Source organism: Opisthocomus hoazin, chromosome 1 (assembly GCF_030867145.1).
Source record: "Opisthocomus hoazin isolate bOpiHoa1 chromosome 1, bOpiHoa1.hap1, whole genome shotgun sequence".
Lineage (NCBI taxonomy): Eukaryota > Metazoa > Chordata > Aves > Opisthocomiformes > Opisthocomidae > Opisthocomus > Opisthocomus hoazin.
The window spans coordinates 93,026,903-93,053,164 of NC_134414.1; the positions used below are offsets into that span (position 1 = coordinate 93,026,903).

Consider the following 26,262-nt stretch of genomic DNA (forward strand, 5'->3'; position numbering starts at 1 on the left):
GTCTCTGGGAAATGAATTGTGCCTAGCAGTACAATTCAGTCAGTATGCCTAGTTGCACCTAGGAGTTAGGTTTCTAAATAGCTGAAGCACTACTTGCTATGAATAACATATTATTCCCTAGGGCATTCTGTTGTTGTTAATGTGATTAAGAACTTGATCTGCACAATACATCAGCCACTATTCTACTTTGTCCGTGTTTTAACAAATTCCCAAGGGTGCAGATTTACCACGGAGTATTTCAATCTGCTTGTGAAAACGGTTCTATTGCAAAATTCTTTTTGTTCAGCATTGCAAAATCATGAATGCATCAGAAATAAGTAGAAACTCCAAATAAAACTTGGTTTAGTATTCAACATAATATTTTTTTCTGGAGGGCTAAAGGAGTTGGTTAACTTTTTTGTTTATTCCTCATATTTGTGTTTTCTTTGTTTCAGTGGGTTGTCAAATCTGACTCTTAAGCCAGGAAAATTTGGATAAGCATTTCATGCAACATTCACGTAATTGAAATAGACCAAATCATTTGAAGTTAACTACTACCAGGACACACATATGCAGAGCATAAGAGTATATTCTTTTTGCTTCAATACACTGAAAAAACGAGGTGATACTGTTTTCAAAGAATCAGAGTAGCACTGAGCATTACAGCTACTCTTGTTTTACTGGATGATTTGTTTTATTTTGTTTATGGTATATTTTGAAGGTTGAGAACATCAGTCAATAGAGGAAAAGATGACATTGATTAATTCATTTGTGATTCTAGTTGTATTTATTTAGGTAATTTTCATAAAAGTAGAAAATATGTAATAAAAATGATGTAGGATTTAGAGTAAAAAAGGCTTATGTGAAATTGTATGAATAAATATAATCCTTGTTCATTAGACTTATCTTTCAAAAATCAAACACAGCGTCAAAATAAGAATTTTAGAACATCAAAACTGTTGTTTCTGTTCCCATCATTGTCTTCTTCAGAGTTTGGAAGCAGTTTGAATTGTGTTTTCAGCTTCGGCTTCCATACCCTAACCTAACCTCACCACATTGAAGTGTTTTGGGAAAACTCAGTTTCCAGTAGTAATTTTAAGATATCTACTGCACAGTGATTTTTGCCTGTTAGGAACTTGAAAAGGTATGCAAATACTCCCCTGCAGTTATTTCACTCAAAAAACTAACTGCAGATCTTAATGAATTTTCGAGACTGTCTTAGAAGTTACTCTGAGGACCTTATTCCAATATTAATGTGACCATAGACCAACAAACTTTATCCACATTTAGAAAGAGAAGTGAAAGTCAAAGATCTACCTGGATCTACCAGACGTCTTTAGCTAATGTACTGGAGGCATAACAATTTCCCATGCATGCATGCAATCGTCTCTGTGGCTGGTATCCAGCTGTTTCAGTACATCTGTTCAAAAAGCCAAATACGGCACTCAGTGCTGGTCTAGGGTGAAACTCAGAAGTGTCACCTCAACTTTAGTCAAAGAAGGCTAAAGATACTTTCCAGGCATGCAGCAGCTGACATGCTCCAACACCTAATGCGCATTTATTCCAAATATTGGACTAGTGTTTGTCTCAAGCTGACTCTTGTGCCCCTGAAATATGTATAGCCTGAATGGTCATCAGCACAAACTGTTTGATCCTGTAGACCCAGTCCTATTGCATTACCTACTCACTAATAGAGCCATAAACACATAATCATGTGGGTGATTGTTTGCTGTATTAGGTGGCTCAGATATTGCAAGGAGCATCTGAGGCTCCCCAGATCACAGTAAGGTGACTTAGATAATGTCTGTCAGCACGGCATATAATTTTTCTTTTTTGAAATCCTGTGAAACTCAGGCTGGTGCAATGCATTATGTATTAGATATTTACACACATCTACCATAATTGCCAGAAAAACATGAACTCTTCCAGGGTTGCTCATAGCGCTACCTTTGAATTCTGAAGAACTTTCCTATTAAATGCGTTTTCTTGTTATTTTTAACAGCTCGATCAAGCGACCCTGTCCCTTGCGTCTCGAGAGGATTACCTAGAAAACACCACAGAAGCTAAATCTGTAAGTATTACTAACTGCACTCAGAGTGACAATTTTTCCCCACAGTTTTTTTTCATTGTTACTTTTGCATTGCCAAGCTTCAAAATGAGAAAGGATTGTGACTTGTTTGGTTTTAAATTCTTCAGGATATCTTCCATCAGAAAACACCACCACCACAAGTACCACTACCTCAAACACTCTTGCAAAGTTTCTCAAATTAAGATTTTTGTAAGATTTGGAGTCAGTCCTTCTTTTCTTCCCACTTGGAAGGAGCCTCTAGAGTTCATCTAGTCCAACCCCTCTGCTGAAGCAGGGTTAGTTACAGCAGGTGTCCCAGGACAGTGTCCAGCCAGGTTTTGAATATCTCCACAGATGAAGACTCCACAACCTCTCTGAGCCACCTGTGCCAACCCCCGGTGAAAAAGTGTTTTCTTGTGTTCAGATGAAACGTGGTGTTTCTATTTGTGTCCTTGCTTTTAGTCCTGGCAGCACTGAAAACAGTCTGGCTCTCGTGACTTCTTTATTCTCCTCCATCAGGTATTCGTACATGGGCATGAGATTCCTCTGACCCTTCCCTTCTGTAGGCGGAGGAGTCTTAGCTCTCTCAGCTTCTCAGTGCATAAAAGATGCTCTGGTCCCTTAATCGGCTTTGTTGCCCTGTGCTGGACCCGCTTCAGTACAGCCATGTCTCTGTTGTACTGGAGAACCATGAACTGGACCCAGCCACACCGGTGCTGAGCAAAGGGGAAGGATCACCTTGACCTGCTGGTGATGCTTTGCCTAATGCAGCTCAGGGAGCTGTTGGCCACTTTTGCTGCGAGGGCACATTGCTGGTTCATGTGCAACTTGGTGTCCACCAGGACTCCCAGGGTTTTTTCTGCAGAGCTGTTTTCTAGCAAGTCAGCCACCAGCCTGTGCCCTTTCCTGGGGTTATTTTTCTCCCCCAGTGCAGGACTTGGCACTTCCCCTTGTTGAGCTTCATGAGATTTCCATTGGCCCATTTCTTGAGTCTGTCAAGGTCCCTCTGAACAGCAGCATGACCTTATGGTGCATCAGTCACTCCTCCCAGTTTTGTACTGTCAGCAAACATGATGAGGGTGCACTCTGTCCCAGCATCCAGCTCATTAATGAAAAAGTGGAGCTTTTTTTTTTTCAGCCCCACTGTCAGTCTCTGGGGTGTATTACTTGTGACTGACCTCCAATGGACTTTGTGCTGCTGATCACAATGATTTGGGCCTGGTCATTCAGCTCATTTTCAATCCACCTCACTGTGCACTTCTGTAACCCTGACTTTTTCAGCTTGTCTCTGAGGATGTTAAGGAAGGCAATAATGAAAGCCTTAATAATGTGGTGAACAACAGCAACTGCTCTCCCCTCATCCACCAAGCTATCCATGTAATTGTAGAAGGTTGATTAAGTGTGATTTCTCCTTCATAAATTCATGCTCACTACTGCTGATCGCCTTGTCATGTGTTTGGAAATAATTTCCAGGAGGATTTTCTCCATCACCTTCCCAGGGACTGATATGAAGGTCACCAGCCTGTAGTTCCCTGGAACTTGCTTCTTGCATTTCTTGAAGATATGGGTGATACTTGCCCTCTTCCTGAGGAACCTCTTCCCATAGCTATGACCTTCCAAAGGTTATTGGGAGTGGCCTTGCAATGGGGTTAGCCAGTTCCATCAGCATTCATGAGTGCAACCTATCAGACCTGGATTTAGTTATGTCCTCTTTGCTCCCTAATCTGGTCCTCTTCCATCAAGGATAAGCCCTCCTTGCTCCAGACTTCACCTCCGGTCGAAGGAACCTGGGATTCCTGAAGGCTAGTCTTACTAGTAAAGACTGGAGCAAAGGTAGCATTAAGCATCTTGGCCTTGCCAGTGTCATTTGTCACCCTGCCGCATTTAGCAGCAGGTCTACCTGCTCCCTAATCTTCCTTTCACTGTTAGATACTCATAGGGTCTTTTCTTGTTGGTCTTCACTTGCCTCACCAGATTCAACTTCAGGTTGACCTTGGCTTTCCTAACTATATCCCTGCAAGACTGGTCAGCAGCTCTATACTCCTAGATCATCTGCCCCTGCTTCTACCTCTTGTACACTTCCTTCTTATGTTGGAGTTCAATTAGGAGCTCCTTGTACACCCATGCAGGCCTTCTGCCATCTTTACTTGATTTCCTATTTGTCAGGATGGACCTTACTTGGGTTTGGAGGAGGTCAGGCAGAGCTGCATGCATTCCCACTCATCTCTGCCACAAAAGGCAACTCCCTCTCCTCACCTTCCCAGCCTGTCCTTCCTGAAAATACTGTATCCACCCATTTCAGCACTCCAGTTGTGCAGGTTATCCCACTATGTTTCTGTGATCCCAGTGAGGTCATAGCCATATAACTGCACACAGACTTCTGACTCCTCCTGTTTGTTCCCCATGCTGTGTGCATTAGTGTAAAGCTATTTCCAAGGGACATCCAGTCATACTGACTCCTCAGTATGGCCTTGAGAGCTTTCCCTATGAGGCTAACCTGCAGGCACTTCCTTTTTTACATACCTACCCTCAAAGTCATTTCATTTCAGCTCTGTTTTGTTGGTTGCCATGTCCTCTCTTTTCACTTTGCCCTGGGCCCTTGACTTGCCTACTCTACCCTCACTTGCCTCAGTTATTTTTTGAGGAATCACTCCCTCCTCGTTTCTCATTTAAAGCTTTCTCTACCACGTTCGCCAGCCTGTTGGCAAAGATACTCTTGCCCTGTTTAGTCAGATGGATCCTGTGTCTTCCAAGACACTGTGAATTCTCAAGAGGGTCCCATGATGAGCCTGGGGACCATGCCCCGTGGCGTGTGACCACCATACCTAAGGATGGGTGTGCCAGATTGAGTTTGCTGGCCTTTTCTCTGTGAACTGCTGCATCTATCGACAGCCTTTGGGAGATATGCTCTGGGCCTGGCTCTGATGTCGGCCTCTCTCTGGCATGGGCTCAAAGGGTGCTCGACCCTCCCTCATCTTTCTCCACTGAGAGGGTGGTTGGTCTCTGGACCAGGCTCCCCAGAGAAGAGGTCATGGCACTGAGTCTGTCAGTTCAAATAGGTGTATCCATGCTCAGACTAAAATGTGCTTGACTAGGATAGCCCGAGGAGGGCAGAGCAGAGCACTGTAGCAGGTGCATGTGCTGCAGCGCCGTGGCAGGAATAGCAGGGAGAGCTCAGTGGACTGTCCCTTTATCTCCCTATCTTCTCAGCCACTTGCACTTGTATTTAAGTACTTTTTAAGTCCTACACTAATTACTGTATGAGTTTGCGTAAAATATTGGTGTACACTCATACACGTTGTCTAATCCCACTGTAAGAGCTGTAAGCATTGTCAGTCTGATCTGAAAGTGTCATTTGCATTTCCTGAGATTTATGCTATGTGAACGACAGCAGGTATCTCCATCATTCACAGTATGTTTATAGATTTATTTCTCTTTTTCTCCTTGATGACAGCCAGTGTTCAAGGTAAGGAAAGTACAATTTCGGTTGCTAGGTCATAAAAGTACAAAGTACTATACTCTTTGCTATAGCTGGTCTTTTCTGGCCTACTGCTACAGCTGTGCTCAAGGGCAAATCCAGTGGTCATCTCACTTTTGCTCTCTTTCTTTTTCTTTTTTTTCTTTTATTTACAGTACCGGGATGCCTTTTTGCAGTTCATGGTTGATACAGCAGTGCTTCTGGGTGCAAACGCTTCACGAGCCGAATCTGATATGAAGTCAGTTCTAAGACTGGAAGTTAAAATAGCTGAGGTTGGTAATTTAATGCAGCATTGAAGCTAGATTTTTTAAGAAAACAAAAGTACAAACCTGTTTCAAAATTGAAAGCCATTTTATCAACAGCCTTGGCAACAGTGTTTTTTGGAAGTAGAAGGAAAGGAACAGAACATGATGAAGAAATTATGAACAGCCTTCCTCCCTTAGTTAATTGTTAAACTGATTATTTTATTCTTGGGGGGGGAAAAAATCTTAGCCAAGTACCCTTGTCCTTTAAATTGTTAATATTTCTTAATTTTGAACTTGGGCAGACTTTGAGTCCCTGCTGTGTGGCTGTGTTGTGAATACCTTACTATCTATTCAAGAAGCAGACCAGGCTGATTCTCTGAGGAAGAGTCTCAAAGCAGTGCAAGGCTGAGGTGGGATATTGATGCTTGGTGGTGAGAGGGCAGTGATTACGGTAGGGCCACAGTTAGCTCAAGAGCTGCTTTCACCAGCTACCCTGGGAAAGGGGACGAGAAACTCCGTGAGTTTTCATTTAGGGACCAACTGAGCTTGGTAAAGCTAAGCAGATTTAGTCAGACACTCAGTTCTGACTGATTTATTTGGTGAAATTTTTGCCCCTTTGTGGCATTTAATTTACATATTAGGACTGTTGCAGGCTGAAGGAGCATTTCTCCTTTCCCATATCCCTATTTCAGTATGGATACTGCAGGAATCCCGCTTCTGGGAGCTCTAACTCCCCCATGGTTTCCACTTCTTCCAAAGTGAGATAGGCATGAGCCTCAATGTTGGGAAACCAGCAAAAGTTAAGGCTGCAAACTTGACGCTGATTTGCAGAACTGCCAACTGTGCTGAGGATTTCTTCATATCGCCAGGGAAAGATGCTATCTTTCCCACTAGCCCCTGTGGAATGCTGGGTGTCCTGTTAACAGAGAAGCCTGTTGCACAGGGCAGATGATGCAACAGAAAATGACGTTTCGCTGGGTTCTGCTGTTGCCATCTACAGGAGGAAAGGCAGTGATGCTGCTTAATGGTGCTTGTGCACAGAACTGAGGGCCATCCACAACAGTGAATCAGTTTCCATGTCTCCACTGAAAAAGGAGATGAAATTTTGTCAAACCTTGAAATAAAGCCCAATATTTAGATTTAGTTACTAGCCTGGATGGACTAATGAGCAGATACTTTAGCAAATTTATTTATTTAGCAAAATACCCAGTAGACTCAAAAACCAGTAAAAGTTTCTTCCGTTTATCGTTGATGTGATAAGAAGATGCATTGCTGTCTCTGGTAGTTTTAATGCTTTACTTAATGAATGTCTTACAGAGCTTTAATCCACAAAGTATATAGGTGAAGTTTCCATACAACGTGACATGGATTGTGTAACAGACTTCAGGATCCATGAAGCATACATACTATGACGCAACAGGCCATACTTGCTCACCGTTACCTAATCTCCCTTTAGTGTCAATAATCTTCCTAAAATATATCCATATTTTAGGCATGAGTGCAGCAATGTGGATTATTGCATGAACCCTAATGAGCACAATGAATTATATAAATATCTTACCATGATTGACTTCAGAGGAGATAGATAGTCCTGTTTGTTAGTTGGGCTTTTACTGTATCCTGTGTTTCTCAGTATTTGTTTTAAGTGAACGCACGTAATGGAGAACTTGCATGCTCAGAAAGAGAGACAGCAAGAATAAAGGGAAGATAAGTTGGATGCAGGAAGGAGTGGCATGCTTTGAGAGAACCTGTTGTGTACAAGGAAGATTTCAAGTAGGTTTGAATTACTGGAGGGAGAGGGAAAGTTTTGAGAAGAAGGGAGCAAATGGGTTCAAGCAGAGTGTAAAGATTTGTCAGATAAATGAAATTTGCTGAAGCAGAGAAGGAAGTGATTTTTTTTTTCTGTGTGGCTTGAGCAATAGTAAAACTGCAGACACTTACTGGAGAATTTTGGTTGGAGAACTGCCAGCTGTCTGGTTAGTCTGGCATCAATCACTGTCCCCTTTAAACTGCACAGCATACAGCCTGTTGTGTAGGATTCAGCTTAGAGCGGGGCTGGAATTGCCATCGGGAATTCTTGTTTCTCTTGAACGCTGAGAAAATGTTGAGCTATATCTTGTACTTGGTTTGTTTTTCTATTATGAACCATACTGACATCTTGGAATCTGAATGTCCCCTGTCAGTTGTAAAAGGACTTGCTTTATATTTAGGATTCCTTTTGCTATGTCCTTGGACTTTGACACTACAGAAGATCCTGAGATCTGGCTCCTCTGATCACCCAGATGAGAGGCCTGGTTGGAGAATGCTTTAACTCATGTCTCACCTATATGCCCAGATTTCCTGCTATGGAAATCAGGATGCTGGTGTAAAATGAGTAGAAACGTGTGTGTATCTGGCTCTTCCCGTCAACGGAGTCAGTCCGTATCAAGAACGTATTCAAATCCAAGAGATGAGATGCACTTCCAGCATTGCTATCCCATATTTGACCTTTTAAACCACATAGTTTGGAGCTGGCTTCTACCTGACATGACAGGATGAAGAAGTGTTAATGCTCTAGGTGTGCTTTTATATCTGATGAGTCAACATGCATTTCCTTAGGATAATCAATCTAAAATCAGTCTCATGTGTTCAAAGAAGACATGCAGCTCATTAAATTTCCCAGTAAGGAGTTAAACTGACAATCAACTCCGTTCCCTTTCTCCTAGTAAAATGCCATCCTCAGAAAGGGAAGTTAATGCCATGAATGCTTGACAAACAGGTGGTGAGATATTTCTGCACTGGAACTATGATGGACAGTAATGGTGTAAGAGTAGGTCTTTGCAAGATAATCATTGTTCTAATGGATTTTTTGGTTTGTTTTTTTTTTTTTTTTCGTCCAGATCATGATCCCATATGAAAATCGAACAAGTGAGGTGATGTACAACAAAATGAACGTATCGGAGCTGAGTGCCATGATTCCACAGGTTGGTTGGGGATAATTGCAAAACTATTCTTTTAATGTCTGATCTATGTAATTAAAATTGCATGTAGTGCACAGAGCAGCGTGTTAAAGGAATATCACTAGGAATTTGTGTACTCAATTACAATATATGTTCTTTTAAATACGATTACAACTTTAATGAGGTTTGAAAACACATGTAATGACAAAGTGCAATAGTTTCTAAATTTTGAATAAGTAAAGCTTTGAATCCATTAGTCTCAAAGGTGCCACTTTGTTAATAAATCATCTCTCTTCATAATCTGCTTTAGCCAGTCTTCTCTTTGTCATTGCAGTTTGACTGGCTGGGGTACATCAAGAAGGTGATTGACACCAGACTCTATCCTGAGCTCAAAGATATAGGTCCTTCAGAAAATGTGATTGTCCGTGTTCCCCAGTACTTCAAAGATTTATTCAGGATACTAGAAAATGAAAGGAAAAAGTAAGTATCCTATGATGGCTTCACCTGCATTTATGAGGGGACATCAAGTACTGGGCTTTTCCTGTTTTTTTCAGGTGCTTCAGATATTCTTGGAATCAAGTCTTTAGGCAAAACGTCTGCTTGGTTTTGTCTGAATGAGGATATAGATATTAGCTTGTGTGTAGCAGGAGAATTTGCGGTTTCAACAAGTTCCTTTTTTTACTGAAAACATAGGTTGCACTAAAGATGCTTTTTGCAGATGCATTCAGCATCTCTTCACTTGTACAGGGTCTTGTATTGTGTGAAATCATTTACACCTGTAGAACATAGTTGTAAAATGCAGGTAGCTCAGATTAAACATAGTAGATGTGCTTTGCACAGAGAAGCAAGACAGCTTTGGGCAGTGTGATGAAAAAGTGTGTGTGAAGATGATATCCCACTTTGAAACAGCATTATTGATGACATTAAGTGATTTCTGTGATGATTTGCTTTCTGCTGAGCCTGTTGCTGAACTTTATAAAAAACGTTGTTAGGCTGTTGTCTCCAAAAATCATTTCATTCTTTGCTGATTGTACAGTATGACCACAACTATATTTATATTTCAGAAAAAAGACTGATTCAGAAGTGTTATTCCTATACTGTTGCTCTATGTCTCCAGTGACAGAATGATTGCAATAATCCATAGTACCTCTAAAAATAACATAGAGATCAAACAATAAGAAAAATAAAAATAATTGATCTGCCTACAGATCATCAAACATCCTTACTTTATAAAATTCAGACAAATATTGTTAGTGTGCCACCAGTTTTAATCATCTGAAGAAAGCCTTCTAAATGGTTTGGCCTGTCCATGCTTTATATCTCACAAATTGAATTATGTAAGTGGGGATAAAACTGATTTAGAGCATGCACATGTAGCAAGACAACAGAGAATTAGTTATTCTCTGTGTAGAAATACACTTACATGCAAATATTTTCTCTAACTACAGAGTAAATACCTGGAGGCTTTTTCCATTCGTGTGTTATTCAGGGAAAATCTGGCTCCGAGTGTTGAAGAGAATTTAAGCCAGCCAGTGTGTCATGGCAGAGGGAGGCTGGAGTAATGACCAGAAAGAATGGCAATGCCTGACTTCAGCAAAGCTTGAGACCACCCTCCTCATCCCCATAGGTCGGTGGGGTGGGCAAAAAAGCAGTATCTGATTTGCAATATATTCAGGCTGAATATCTTATAGCTGACAATGGTTTAGGCATCTTCTGCTCAGTCTTACCCTAAGAAATTTGCATCGTAAAATGTTAGAAAAAGCAAATAGAGTGATAAACTCAACCCAAGCAGACTTCAGGTTCTTATATGTAAAATCCATCCAAACAGTCACTGCATGATAATAAAAATCATGTTTTTCTATTAGATGATAGCGTTCATTACTGAAAGTGTTATAGCTTGCTCCAGAAGTAACCTTGTTATCTGGCCTGAGGAAATTAGGAAATAATCTTAATGTGAACTCGTAACAATGAGGTCTTAACATTTTTCCCTGTAGGGTGAACTCTAAAATCTTGACAAGGATATTTTCTTTTAGGTAATCTCATTTGTCATTCTCCATATGAAATTTTAAAGGTTAAATTAATGCAAACAACGTGAATTTGGTTTGTTACAGTAAATATCTAGACCAATCAAATTCCTAGTAAAGCATTCAAAAATTTCAGACTTGCTTCAGTGACTAGAATGTGAATGAACTTTTCATCATTTCAGGAGATGCAGTGTCATTAGGAGACACAGGTACTTTCACTCAGTTCATATTGTTTTTAGTTACAAACCTTCTATACCTAAATTATACTTTTATTCCAATGCTTTGTCTGTCCTCTTCCCAGACGAGCACCCTGCTGGCATGGGTGCTATTCAAAATGGCAGAGAAAGATGGTTCACACCACAGTGATCTGGCAAAGTACTCTGTGAAGTTTGTTTCAGGTGGAGGGAAGAAAGGAGTGAAAATTAAGTCTGGCTACAGAAGCAGTTCTTACTGATAGAGGTGAGAAGTCATATGGACTCACAATCACCATATTAAAAACTGCTCCCTCAGAAAACCTGCTGAACAATCTTGAATTGTGAAGTCATTCACATGGCATTGTTACTAGAAAATAGCACACTGGCAGGCTGTAGAGTGAATTTAGTAGAATGAGACTGTTATTTACCTGACAGCCCTGCTGCATATAATCAAGTTACCTTGTGGAGCTTGAAATATGTGCAGCAGGGTGGTTCAGAAGTCTGCCTGAAATTCCCAAGCCAGGGAATTCACTGCTGTGAATCCAGCCTAGAGCATGAGTCTCTGTAGCAAGCTGTTCAAGAAGCTGAATAACTAGCCTGCAGGAGTTTTCATCAGCCCTGGGCTAGCTAGTGTAATGCGTGTCGAATGTTCAGTGCCAAAGTCACACCTTCGTAAGAAGTCTTCAGGGATTCCTTCAGTTTTTTAGTGTACTGGTTGATTTTTAATGGAGTTTATATCTATTACAGAAAGAGGAGGTGTATGTTGAAAACATAGATGTAGCTGTGGTATAAGTTAGGTAACAGCAGAGCTCCAGTGCACTTGTGCCCTATGAGGGGGTAGATGGGACTGTGCTGGCAGCAGTTAGCAGCCCCTTGTATCCCTTCCCTAATACCTGCATGATGGTACTTTGTGTGTGAGATGATAGAAATAGAATACAGTAAATTATGTCCTTGTTGGAGACACTTGCAGCTGTTGAAGGAAGCAGTCTTATTGTCCTCGTGGATGTCAGAATGAATAACTGGTTTCCTTTGCCTTTCCTTACCCCATCTTTAAAGTACGGGACAATTAATAGAGAAGTACTGTATAATTCCTGCAGCATAAGAGGAATTTTCTTCAGAGAGGGATGGGGGCACTAGATCTATTTTCTGGTCTCAGCCTGCCTCTGAAAAATTATTTAGAGAGGGAAGTTACGATAATTTGTCTTGAACTTCTGCCTCTAGCAATAGAGACAGAAGTTTTCCAGTACTTTATAATTTGATTCATGACTCAATTATGAATACAATTTTCAGATAGATCTCAAAATTTGTGAAAGGGATCTTTTTCTTAAAATGTCAGTTAGTTTGTCCATCTATCTCATATTAAATCTATCCTCTTTAATTGCCACTGTGTCTGTTGATCGAAATATTACAAACTCACAGAATTTTACATGAGCAACCTACTTTATTCCCAGACAGGGTAGAGCATTCCTTAGTAGATATTCATAAGAGCTGGTATAATTTTAACTGTTCCAGCAAACAAGATCTCTACCACTTCCTTTGGAAATGTGTATCACAAGAATGGTCACACTGGTTTAGAAAGAGCCTACACTTGTTTCTGTAACAGTCATTTTGAAGTTAAAACAAGGCACTATGTACTGTACTCTTCCAAAAGGTTACAACAACAAATGCTGTGGTCTCCTTGAAAGAGCAGAGTGGATTTATATGGTTTATTTGTGTGTTGGATTTTGCTCCATGTGAAGAGGTTAACTTCTCTGAGCTTACTTGTGAAAGCAGGGTGAAAGTCACCCCAAGATAGGCACTGGAGAAATTTCATGACCAAGAAGTGTCAGTTTTTAAACCAAATGAAGATGACCAAATTTTAAGTTTGTATAGTTAGCCAAAAAGGTAAAATGATCATCCCCCAAACAAGTAAACAAATTCAGATAAAATACAATTCTGTTTTGTTTTGAAAAACAAAATGAAAAGTACCACTCCTCAAACAAACAACAACAAAACCCCCTCAACCTTTCCCAGCCTTATGCCCACCCAGCAAATAAACATACCTCTGGGCTTTGAAGTGAAACCTTCCTGTTCTTTTATGCATCATATGCTTCAGTGGATTCTAGTGTGATTACAATCAGAAATTATTACCGTCTCATCAGACATCTTGGTTTTAAGATAAGTCAGCCTTATTTTCCTTACCAAATTAAAAGAAACCTCAATTAATTGTGGGATATTTTCTGCAACTCACAGCTGTCTTTATTACTTATGCCTGATGATACAAAAGTTTTTGAATTCCCGTTGATAACAGTGTCTTTGAAGAAGTCACCTTTATGAGACTCATCCTTTACAAATATCAATCTTTCATTCACTGCCAATTTGACAAAGGTTCTCCAACTCAAATGTTAAGGACAAACACTGCTGGATGAGAACAAGAAGCACACAGAAAGGAGAACTGATTTTTTCGTAGCAATTATGTACTGAATTTTAACAAATAATTGGTTTATGACAGCGGACTACTTAGCTGAGGTTTTTTACCTAAGACTTTTGATCAAAATTAAATCTTTACACATTTTAATCTGTAGGACTTGCGTGAATACTGTTTTAGATCCGCAAAGTAGTTACTGCAGGATTGTGGATGCTTTTCAGCCATGCTGAAATACCTGAGCCAGATAGTTGTGAGACTTGTGGAGTATGAGTCATTTACAGAACCAGGGAGAGCTGAGCACTTTTAGGGTGCTTCATTTGCCATTGAGTGAGGAAATTCCACATCGTTGGAAATGTGCTAAGTGGAAAATCTATACTTTCTGGTATCTCGTAGGCTGGAATGAATTTTTAATGACCCTAAGTGTTATCTCAGAATGGTTTGATCATCTAAGCAGAGCTAACTATTTTGGCTTTTTTAACATGTACTCTGTTATAAATGTACATTACTCATGCTAAAAAGCTTTTTCAGATATGTTTTATGATTATTGTGGGGATTTATGTGTACTATATGATATATCTGTATACTGAAAGAGGGAATATGCCCAGGGTTATGCGGCATGTCTGAAGTTACGTCAGGCTGCACAGGATGAATTCAGACCTGAGTGCCTAGGAAATGAAATGGAAGAAAGGCTTTACATTAATGCTTTGTGAAAGCCTCTCTCCACAGCGTGAGAGATGAGGAGTAGAAAAGGCGGGACTTACAAATCACAGCAATTCTTTGCTCCCCTGTAGAAGTTGCCACTGGCCACAAAGACTCGTTGAGTACCAGGTGCCTACCTTTGCGGTAACCGTTGGCTTGAGACTGCACTCTCAAGTTTTCCTGTGTGAAATTGGTAGAGCATATATCTGACCTATAAGCATATGCAGACCTAACTGGTGAGAAGCACAGGCTTCACCAAGGCTGTCGCAGACGCACAACTGCCGTGCAGGTTCACATGAGTATGGACGCTTGTGCCAGCTTCAGTTTGGCTGGAGCAGCCTGCAGGGACAGCCAAATCCAGCAGCACTGCAGAGTGCCTGCCTTCCGTGGCCACTCACCGCTGTGCCTGACCAGGCTGGTCCCCAGCGCACCTCTCAGCCAGCTCAGAGAGAGCAGGCAGCCACCCCTCTGCTCTTGGTGTAGTGTCCTGCTTGACGTGTGCGTGCTGCTGGAGTTACTGGGTTATCGTGTGCTCAGTCAGTAACAGACAACGCATAGTCTTAAAACTCTCTGTTGTCACCTCTTTATCACCTCCGTGGCTGAACAACCAGGAGTGTAAGCTTGTAGCAAAAACATAGCTTGAGCTGGAGTCTTTGTATGGATGGACTGGAGCTTAGTTAGAGGCAAAACTCAGGTTAAGGCTCAGGTGAATGCTGCTGTGAAGACAACACGCCCACAAAATGTGTTTACAACCTGCTGTGATTCAGAGGATGGGACAGTATGGGATGTGTCTGTGAATGAAGCCAAAAGAGTGACACTGTAGGAACAGCTACTCTGCTCCACTCCTGTGGTATAGGGAGCTTGCAGAAATGGGATTTTTAGAGAAGGGGGAGTTCTTCAGACAGTCCATAACGGCATCTTCTGTTGCAAAGCAGCAGTTTTCACCCCTATGGAGAAGTCTGTGGCCTGCCCAAAATGTTACATATATTGCAAAGTAGAGCAAACAACTTTTGGATATCCATAGCTTTAGAGCAGACTGTCTTTGAAAAGTATGTGAAGTATAAGACGAGGAAAATGTTTTTAGGCCATTGCTGGCCTTGTTTTGAGACTGTTTGAAGCTGAATTGCCTATTTCACAATGCACCTTTACCTCATACAGCTTCTGCTGAGTATGGAGAGAGAGCTCAGTCTAGACTAGGTAAATCCTTCAGTGAAGCATTTGAAGTTTTAGAAAAGGGGCTTGGATGTTAGGTCTCTTGGGAAGTTTGAACAACTTCTTCCTGGATCTCTCAGCATCAGTTCTTACGAGATTTTTGTGACTGAGACCTCCCTTTTTTGGTATTTCAATTATCCATCTGCAAAAGAGTGGTAATATTTTAATAACTCTGTGGGTAGTAAGAAATTTTGAAAGCATATTGACAACTTCTAATCAAAGGTACAAATATGAGATAATGATAGTATATATGGGCTGGACCGTTATCTATTCTGCTCCATAGTTACAATTTCTGTGCTCTACTAATGAGGAGAGATAACATTCACTTTGATTTATGAAAGAAAAATCGGTTATTTTCTTATCTCTGGAGAGAACTTTTATGCAGCTATTATTATGACACGGTTCTTGCCACTTCTATGGAAAATGAAAACTGCCTTTTGAAAACAGCATTACCTAAAAATGACATGCTAGGAGATGGACTCATAATAAATATGTGCTAGAAGATAGTTATCATGGTGCAATTACATATTAACTGGCTGCAATCATACAGGTTCTTCTGTGTAATAGGAATTTATCAATTTGGTCATCACTTATTAATTTTCAAGGTGAAATTTCCACCGTTTGGTTGAAATGTTCATAGAGATATTTCTGTGAGTGCTTTGAGGTACATCATATGCATTCAGATGTCTGATAAAAATATGTTTGATTTAACAGGACTCTTGCCAACTATCTGGTGTGGAGGATGGTTTATTCAAGGTTATTTAACCTCAGTAGACGTTTTCAGTATCGGTGGCTGGAATTTTCTCGGGTAAGTTAGAATTTTTATGGCATTTACAATGGTACTAATGTTGACACTATTAGTTTTCCTTATAGCTGCTTATACCTTTGCAAAACACAAAATGCTTTCCATGCTGGATAAATTTCTTGAATAAACTTTTATTGTTAAAGACTCCCTCTAAAACAATTAAGACTTATATATTCTTATAGATGACACTAAGATTATGTTAAGGAGTTCTTGAGACTTCCCCCTTAAAAAGCTAAGTCTTCTTATGCAGTAACTTGAAATCTGGAAAGTTTTAAAGGTATGTGTGCATGTGTTAATATAGTTCTGGTAAAACAAAAGTCTAAGATTTCATCCTTTCTAAGCTTGTTCAAAGCTCTTTCATGCTCTAGTGCCAGCTTTACATGAGCTCTAACACATACATCCATCTGCCATTTCCACAGAGAAGCTGATCAGGTGCCTTCTAGCTTGGGGTTGAAGAAGCCCCAGAAGACATTAGTCAGTCACTGCCCAAAGCTATGAGAGAAGAGCTAATTACCTATAAACTAGTATGGGCATTTATGTAAAACACACACATTTGATTAAGTGAACCCTGACTAGAAATCCACCCTGATGATCCTGTGGGCAGCATGAAGGCCCTTTAAGCAAACCAAGGATGAAACTGAAATGTGCTTTATCATCTTGTTTCCATGCCACCTTAGTTTAGACAGTGAACTTTTTGGTTGTTATGAAAATTGGCTGCTTGGTGACATCACGATGAGAGAAGGCTGTCATGATGCTGCCGGAGATGTGGCACAGGAGGTGTGGGAGCTGTGTTTTCCGTGGTGAGACATGCAGATGGCTAATTGAAGCACCCGTAATGTCTTTCCTGAGTGGTACTGGAATAGTTCTGAGTTGATCACATATCTAAAAATAAACTCCAAAGAGCTTGATGGAAACAACACAGAAAAGGCAGTCTCTTATACTTCTGAAGTCATATTCAAAGAAGTCTTGTTAAAGATACCATTTTCTTCATGCAAAAATGTGAGAAACTGGCTGCCAGAACCACAGCAACAAGTTTGTAAGTGTGTCCCCACCTAGGACATTCCTTGCTAGCCAGGTAAAACAGATTGATACTGGCCGTCAGCCAGTCTGCAGCATAATACTGAGTTAGATTGAGTTACATTATGGCCAGAAAAATTTCTGGAAGGAAACTTTAAGCTTTGGATACTGTGTGTTTTGATATGGTAACTAGCTGCTGTCACTTCTCTGGGTACTTTCTGCAGAAGCTTAGGGAAACATCTAATTCAAGCTGATTCAATGCTTATTAACAATGTCATCAAGTGTGTCACGTAGGTGATTGTGAAAACTTAAGAACAGCACAGTAAGGGCAGTGAGCCAGCAGCTCATTCCTGTTATCTGCCCCTGGGACCTGGAGATGGAGCGTTAGTTAAGTGCAGTAAACAGCAATAGCGAATAGTTAATAGCTAAAGTTAAGCACAGTAAACAGCTCGGGGGAACAGACTTCACAGGTCAGCAGAAAGGACTTGAGGAATGCAGTCCAAGGCAAAAGCTTTGTTGAACAGATTTGCCCAGTCAGAGACTGGAGGACTAAAGGCACACAGGTCCTTTGGGATCATAAAAAGCACCCACCAAGCTTTTGCCAGGTAAGAGAATAAAACATTGAATGACTGCTAAAAAGTCATGACCATGAGATGAATCTGTGACCTTTAAAGAAAAGGCTATCTTTTATTCATTCATTCATTAATTCAGTCAGCATCAGCCTCATCCATCATAAGCATAGTATTTTTTTGAGCAGGTCCTCATTTTCTGTTGGTGGCTTTCACATCTTACATGTAGAAATCCTGGCATCAAGACACTTACACTCTGCAAAGGGAGGGGGAAAAAAGACATCATGAAACTTCAGAAAACCTCAGACTGAGAAACAGGACAAACCTGCTGACTCCAGAGAAAGTGCTTTGATTACCACATCAGCAGCCGTCAGGAGCTCCTCTGCAGTGGCGCTTGGAGTCCTAGAAAATGTGCAGCGGCACCCGGGAAGAGATCAGTTAATTGTGTTGTGGAGCTCTGAAATGACTGGGAGGGACTGAAGCCTGCTATTTATAGCCGCTGTTACTACCTGGAGTACTGTGTTTTAGAGTGGTACATTAATATTAGGAGGACCATTTTGAGGGAGTTCTAGTTGGCTATTGTAACATAAATACCAATAAAGCGGCTGTGAGATATAATCCATTCCTCTCAGCTCTGTTTTTATTGGTCTCAGAGCCTGTGCTGCTGTTCTGCCCTCCTTACAGTCAAGCCTCCCACAAAATGATAATTATTGCCTTGTAATAATAATATGTCACAGTCTAAAAGCCGGCTCTGTCTCCTGATTCTTTCTGTGGCTGATGTGTAGCCAAAGCTTTCATAAGGAATTTCAAACTCTGATGACGAATGCCATGACTTCCTTTCCTCTTCTGCATCAGGAAAAATCTCCATTGTGGTTTTGCGTGGACTCTGGAGAGAATTTTCATCTCGCTTTTTATTTTTTCTTCTTTTTTTTTTGATTTTTTGAGTGCTGTGTTATATACGACGGTTGAAGTATTTGGAAAAGCAGTTTATTTTCAGATTTGGCTCTGCTTAAGAAACTATTACCTTATCATGTACAGGTTTGCATAATGTGGTTTTCTTACAGAAACAGTGTTCTCTCTGTCATTGAAAATCTATTAATGCGCATACAGTATTAATAAAAAGCATTTAAAAATGCTATTCAGCGGTGTATTTCAGGATGAGTCATTGATTAAGCTTAATTACAGACAACATGAGGGAGAAAATCAATCTTTGAACTACCGAGATATCTGACCTTCAATAGCTGAGGGTTAAGCTACTCTGGAATTTTCCAGTGAAATCTTTTCCTATTGGAAAACAAAAAATTTAAACCCTCCAGTTTTGCTAGAAATTTAATCTTAGGCTCAAAGGAAGAGAAGACTGGGGAAAATAATAGGATCAGAAACTACTAGATCAGTGCTTAAAAGGATTGTTTATTCTGTGAGAGGCCAAAAGACTATCCCACCTGACCTGGCGTGCTGTTGACTGTACTCTGCTTTTACACAGCTGATAGGTGTTAACTACCTGACTGGGATTTTGCTTGTTCTCTGTGGAAAAGCTTAATAAGTTCCTTAAGTGGAAAGGGAACTCTTTGAACCTTGAAAGTAGCAAAAGTTTCCTACATCAGCACTGCATTTCTATTTGCTTACATGGACCCATCTCATACTTTGTGTTGTGTGTACTATTTTTTATGAACTTCTACCTTGATGAGAAAACATAATGTTAACTGAGTAAGTGTCAACAGTAACAACATTCTTCTTGTGAGAAACAGCAACCAAGGCAGCAAGGTGCTTGAGATCTATTTCACCTGATTCATTGGTGTGTTGACCATTCTTGACTATTGCTCTTTTGAAGCTCATGTATGGTGGTGCAGGGACTTCATCAGAGCCTGGAGGGGTCTGTCTAACCACCATTCCTTTAGTAAACTACACAACCTGTTCTACTAACATCTTTCTGCCGTAACAAGGAGTGCAACTTCTGGAGGACAAACACTTTATTCGGTGTTCTTGATCATTCAAATCTGTTTTCTCTTGATAATATTCATTTGGGAAAGGGACTGAAAGCAACTACGTCTTTTACACTGACTGTGGTAAGAGTAACTAAACAGGTGAATGGCAAAAAGGTGTGGACATGTACCTACCAATGTTAGACATTATTAAGTTGGCACAGATAAGTTCGTGGCAGTGGAAGGCTCTGTAGGAGGTGCTTCATAAGAACTGACCTCACTTTCATGAGCATGATGTCCCTAGGCTTCTCGCCTAGTCAGTGGAGAGAGAAAAAAATTTTTGGAGGTATCTCAGAGCAGGGATTTGCTGGAGAATATGTCTCTTGACCGAACACTGAAAGACTGTCAAAATTAGTCTAAAATTGTTACATGGGAATGCCTGCCTATAACTAACCCTCTAAGCCTAGTCTCTCGAAGTAATTACTGTGGTACTGTTTCCAAGTTTAAAATTTTTCAGCTCTTTTGTGGGGTTCAAAACATTTGTCATAGCACTTCATAAAAATTGAAATAACTGTAAAGTGTTGTTATTGTTTTTACCTTTTGTTATTATTATTATTAAGTGTTGTTATTGTTTTTACCTATTGTTTATTACCTTTTGGTAGTTCTGTGACAAACACGCTTTAGACTATACTGTATGTGGATGCAGACTTGTTCATCTTAAACAGCATGATGTTATGACCTACTACATGTACCTGCCAACAGGTGATCCATGGAACCACATCTTTGCTGCCCCAGTGGGATAAATGTGTGGACCTCGTAGAAAGCACGCTCCCTTACGTTGTGGGCAAGCTGTTTGTGAATGCCCATTTTCAAGAAGACAAGAAAGAGATGGTGAGTCCTCTGAGGTCTCTGCCTAGAAACTTTTAGTTAAACTTTTAATGACAATTTCTCACAAACTGTCTCTGATGTTAGACCGAAGTTTACAAAGAAACAATTTTCTTAGAAATTGTTTAACTAAAAAAGATAAAAAGGCAAGGAGAGAACAGAACAAATTCAAAGAAATGTCAACTTTCTGTCCATCTGGGCACTGTCCATTCCTTCCATTTGCAGCCCTTCAGACAAGTATGTAGCCAGATCAAAACCAGGCTGAACACCATTAATTTGTGTTAGTAATGACAGCCAGGCTGTGGAGCAACAGAGTGAGGAGTAGTATAGATAGTGTAACTCATTATTTTAACTGTTTTTACTGACTAGTTAAAACACTGGTCAAGATTTCTCTACTTCAGGGTGACCCTTTCAAAGCTGACTGTGCTACACCTGCAGTCCACGCAGGAGAAGTGTAGCTGATTTCTGGCCCAAACTAAGGGAAGCTTAGAGCCACATACTGAGAGTTTGTCTTTGTGATTTGAATCTTTATTTTCTCAATGGCGAAGGACAGTATTCTTCCACGCTGCTAAGTCCAGGGAATAGCTTTTAGCTGGATGTTCATCCTCATTCTAAAACTTCAAAACATAGCTACATTATCACTTTTTTTAATAACATATTCAAATGATCAATTACCCTTCACAATAATTTATGACTTATTTTCTGTTCATTTTTTTTCTCACAAGGTTTTCCAATATCTACTTTTCCAGCCATTGATTTTCCAACAATAATCAGTTTAAAATTAACTAATTTAGTCATTGAACTTAGCTCTTGGTGCAGCAGAGGCACAACCATTTAGTAAAAATGTGAAATAGCATCCTGCACTGGGAGCAACAGCTCTGTGATAGTCCTGCACTGCCCTGGCACAGTAGCCTGAGTTTGTCTGTTTGACTTTATCTAGTTTGACTCTTTCCTCAGGGAAAGACTCCATTTTAGACAGACCAACACTCTGATTTGGCTTGTCCAGATCTTTATGACATGTGTTTCCCTCTCAGGTTCTGCTTTTCTTTTGCTGCTTGCCTTCAGCTTGAGATTCCCTCTCTGAGATCCAGCTTTTCTGTTCCCCGATTCTTGATGGAGTTTGTAATGTGCTATATGGCAGTTTAGTGGCAAAAATGTTTCAGGGATACACAGTATGTCCTGTGCATAGGGTAAGTGGAAAGAGAAGGAGAAATATACACTTTGTGGAGGGGATGGACACATTTTCATGTTTGTCTATGTGAGGGAAATTTATGAGATGCTGATAGAGAATGGTTTTCCAATGAAATGCGACCTAATTAAAATTTTGCTTAGCAGAAAATTTCTTTCAGACCAAATCTTTGAAAAACTATCAAGTCTGAATTCACAGTAGCCCCCGTAGTAAAAAATGCATATAAAATTTATAGTGTAGATCGCAAGATTCAGACTTACAGTGAACTGCCCATTGAGATAAAATTAGATACAGGTGAAATTTGTTGCAATGCACTTAGAAGTGTGCTTTTCAAGTTAATCATTTATGGTGTTATCATTTTCATTTCACTGGTTGTCAATTCCATTTCTCTTTCTCAAGCAGTAAGAAAGCACTTGAGAAAAGCACACTTATTTGTGCAGAGTTTTTTTTTTTTCCCTAGCTAATGACATATATCTGTCTATGATAAACAAATCCTGAGTTATGGATAATATGGATTCTTTTTCCCCCATGTTTTGTCACTAATGTTTCATACCTTAGACACTTCTCTCCTTTTATCAAGAAAGACATTATTTGTGGCTAAATATAGCACTGTTTCTAACCCAGAGTGCCTGCAGTGTTTCTTACAGCTATGCCTGAGCAGTTTCAGTAATAACTTTGATAGCAGGAATAGGTTTCTTCCCCTGTCCCTACAGTGACAGCTGGTGCATAAAGCCTAAGTATACACCAGGGCCCAGGTGCAGAGCTTGAGTTGGAACTTGTAACCTCCAAATACAGGGATTTCACCTCATTAGTGCACTAAGTTAATTGAGTCAGTGCTCTGTCATCAATATCTGTAAGTTACCTTATTCCCTGGGATGCAGTTTACTGTGAATGTTGTTTAGTCATATTTGATGCTAGACCAGTCTAGTTGTCCCATATTGTCTCTAAAAATAAAAAAATGTTTTTTGAAAAGGGTAGAAAAAGATGAATAATCAAAGGAGCTTTGCTATGTTTTGTCTGGCTCCCCCACAGATAAAGAACAGTTGCAGATCTAAATATGCATCTGACACATAGATGACAATTTAGCTAAGGGTAACATTGTTTTCCAGGGTGTACTCCCCACTTTTAATGACATTTCAGAGCTACCAAATCTACACAATAAAATGGAAATCTCTGGTACTTGACATTTTCATTAATTTTAAAGGTAACATAACTGATAACACAAAGATCCAATAAGTCTTCATGTAATGATTATCTGCTATGTCTTGTGTTTTCTCAACTCTGGTTTGGTCTGTGCTAAAGGACTCCAGCTACGGCTGGATCCCCCACATTGCCTCACTCTCGCAGTATTCTCAGTGACCTACTGTCCTGAGGTTCATCTACTGACATAAATAGAAGCAGCTGATGTGTACACCTTTCTAGTTTGTGCTGCCAGACGGAGGCAGGGGCGTGAGGACATTTCTGCTCTTTAGACCGATGTAGTGCATCTTTTAGCCGTGAGATTTCTTGTTTTCTGTCATTTCAGGGGACTGTTAGTGTGCATGCTCACTAAACACTCCTATTATTATTTTTTTCACTTGCTTGTGGTATGCTTATGGCTTTGTATAGGTGTCTGAAGAAGCAGCCAGGCTAAAATGGCTGTCGGTTTTCCTAGTTTTGCACAGATGCAAGCTGTCACTGGTGCTTCAAGACCACAGAGGCAGTTAAGGCTGCTCAGTGTTGTGAGCCACAGCCTCTATCCCTGCAGTAAGTAGAGGGTAGGAGTACTTCACAAATATAGCTAAACACAGGCTAAATATTTGGATACTGCTTTGTATTTGGATCGTGATACTGCCAGCCCAATTTCAGTCCTTTGGCAGTGTTAACAAGGCATGTCTCAGCCTGACATAAACCAAACAAGGCTACAGATGCTTTTTCTGCAGAAAAGGCTTTGTTTGTGCAAACACCTTGCTGCTTCTGCATGGGCTAGTGATCTAGAACCGGTGTCAGAAAACTCCCCAAGTCACCGCAAATTTCCAAGTATTTTTTATGATTTCAAGACAGACATTCTCACAGTTGTGACATCAAAGGGTCAGCAAGAAACAGGTTGTGTGGTACACCTGAAGGAAAAGAAAATGGAAAGAAACTTATTTTCAGAAGCGTCTGAGCGCTGGAGAAAGAAATTAGCCTTCAAGAGAAAACAGCAGATACTGTCTGATTTGGAATTGTTCCTGGTCTAACCAGATCCGTCACTCCTGCATGCACCAAACCTTTGCTTATAATGATTCTGCCGTGACATATTTTACTGGGGTGGGGTTTGCTAAATGTTTTGCAGATGGAGGAGTTGACTGAAGGAATTCGCTGGGCTTTTATTGACATGTTGGAAAAGGAAAATGACTGGATGGACTCTGAAACAAAAAGAAAAGCTTATGAGAAGGTAACAAATGTAAAAGTTGAATGGGTAAAATCCTCTTATGGTGAAGATTTCACTTGAGTGGGAACAGAATGTCATGGACTGTACTTGCAGTTCCAGTAACTTACCCATTGTTTTGTTTGCGAAGAGACATGTGCCACATTTATTTTTCTAGAAGCTGAGCCGTCTGAGCTCCTGCTTCTCTGCTGAAGTTATTTTTGTTGCCTTGTTCTTCCTCCCTTGCCTCCATCTTTCCCCATCTGGCTCTGGCTGATGTAGACTGTGAGGTCATTTCAGATTTGCCTTGTCTTGACAAGATCTTCATCTTGTTTGGGGTGTCAGGGGCACACCAACCCACAAAGAGAAAACAGTGTCTAAAACATCTGGGAGAGCTGAGGGCATTTGCTGTGAAGATGGAGTGTCTGGCCTAGAAGGGAATATGAGAATAGTCCAGATCTCATACCTTCTCCAATGCCATGATGGAAGGCCTACCTTGAAAGCCAGCTTCCAGGAACACAATGACCATCCCAGCGGAACACCCGTCTCCGCATAGAATAATGCCAGTTATGAAGTGTTATGATCAAGGATGGGCATTACTGATTACTTTTGGATGGGGTGACAGTAAAATGCAGGAGGTAAAGGTGAAGGCAGGAGGAGATACTCAAAGCTCCCTTTTCACTCTATTCCCACATTTACAGCGTGTGATATGTGGAAAGGGACTTCTCCAAATGCAGAGCTCTGCCCCCAGAGCAGCAGTTGGAAGAGGCATAAACAAAGCAGAGTGGAGGGCAATGTGTAGGACTGTCTCCTTATTTGTTGAGGCAATGGGATATCAGTGAATTAGTAAATACCCTCTGAATAAACTGGTATGCAAGCACAGCTGAACTGTTCCTGCTCTCTGTGCTTGAATAAAAATAGCGGTGTTTTGATTTAAAAACAAACAAGGACTTCAAAGTTTTTTGGTAATTCTGATGAAGAGGCTGTTGAGACGTTTTATCATTGGAAACTTTTAAACTCCGTATACAGTTATTTACATTTTATACAGCAGTGCTCTGCACAGATGTGCAAATGAAACAGAGTTGCATAAATGCAATAAGCTCTATAGCAAGCGAACAATAGTAAGATGCCATTTATCTCATGCTAACCTGATGGTAAATAGACTGCAGTTATTACTTCTTACTGGCTGTTATGCCTGTTTTTTTTTACTAGAAATACCCTTAGAAATTATCTGTAATTTAGATATTTGACAAATATGATGCAAAATAAGACAGGAAGGTTTTCTAATTACTTCCTTAATAGAGATGTTTCTACATACCTTTACAGGCATATGCAAGTCTGATACTGATTTTTCTAGCAAACAATCTGCTTAACCAATTTGTTCTGCCTTTCAGCAGAGAAACAATACAAGCATTTCTGCAAACTAATCAGCTCCCTAAAAAGCTCCTCTTCTTTTCCCAAATTAAACAGAGTTTTGTTTCAGAAGGTAGGTTAGATCTTTTCTAGGTACAGATGCCGGTTTCCTCTGTTGACACATTTAGGAAGCTTATGGCACTTAGCTTGCAATTTAGGCATCCCCTCTAAGTTTCTGAAGTTAATGGGGTGAGTCTGGGTCAAACAATGCATGACGGACTAACTTCAAGCAGTACAATAAAAATAATACTACAAGCCATAGCACTGCAAATAGTGAATAGTTTAAATCCATTCTCACAGATCTGAACAACAATTTTATAGTTTACCTACATAGGAAGATGGTCAAGCTTTTAAGGCACAAATATTACATAATGACTTAGAAATTGCAGCAACAATTATGTGGTAGGACTTACGACTGTAAGGTTAAGTTCAGATTCACAGAAACAGCCACTTGGCCAGAAGGAGGGAGTCCAGAGAGACATTTTGGTGGATTTCCAGACATGGATTTTGTGCGTGTTTATTAAGTAATATTTATTGCTAATGATAGATACTGCATTTGTCCTGGGACATTTGGACGGGTATGTTTTTAATTCAAGAAACAGATTCATTACATGAGTGGTCAGGTAATTCACTGGGGAAATCTAAGATTTATAATACAATAGAACCTTCAAAGTCTGTGACTCTGTCCCAGATAAATCTCATGAGCCCAGCACATTATGCTGTCACTTTTTTAATACTTACACTTTAATAAAGCAGCACAGACAACAGGAATTTTGGAGTGGGGATTGTTTGTTGGTTTACAAAAAACACTATTACTTTACTACTTTC

The 26,262-nt window shown here is 40.2% G+C and overlaps 1 protein-coding gene across 1 annotated transcript in view; it reads left to right on the forward strand.

Moving 5' to 3' along the window:
• The window catches only part of PHEX (phosphate regulating endopeptidase X-linked), a 105,696-nt gene that overhangs the window by 27,453 nt on the left and 51,981 nt on the right, over positions 1–26,262 (forward strand). Inside the window, exons 6-12 of the mRNA XM_075442480.1 lie at positions 1,982–2,050; positions 5,681–5,797; positions 8,650–8,733; positions 9,044–9,189; positions 15,960–16,053; positions 20,321–20,449; positions 23,947–24,048. Coding sequence (XP_075298595.1) covers positions 1,982–2,050; positions 5,681–5,797; positions 8,650–8,733; positions 9,044–9,189; positions 15,960–16,053; positions 20,321–20,449; positions 23,947–24,048 — 741 coding nt within the window. The remainder of the gene's footprint in view (positions 1–1,981; positions 2,051–5,680; positions 5,798–8,649; positions 8,734–9,043; positions 9,190–15,959; positions 16,054–20,320; positions 20,450–23,946; positions 24,049–26,262) is intronic.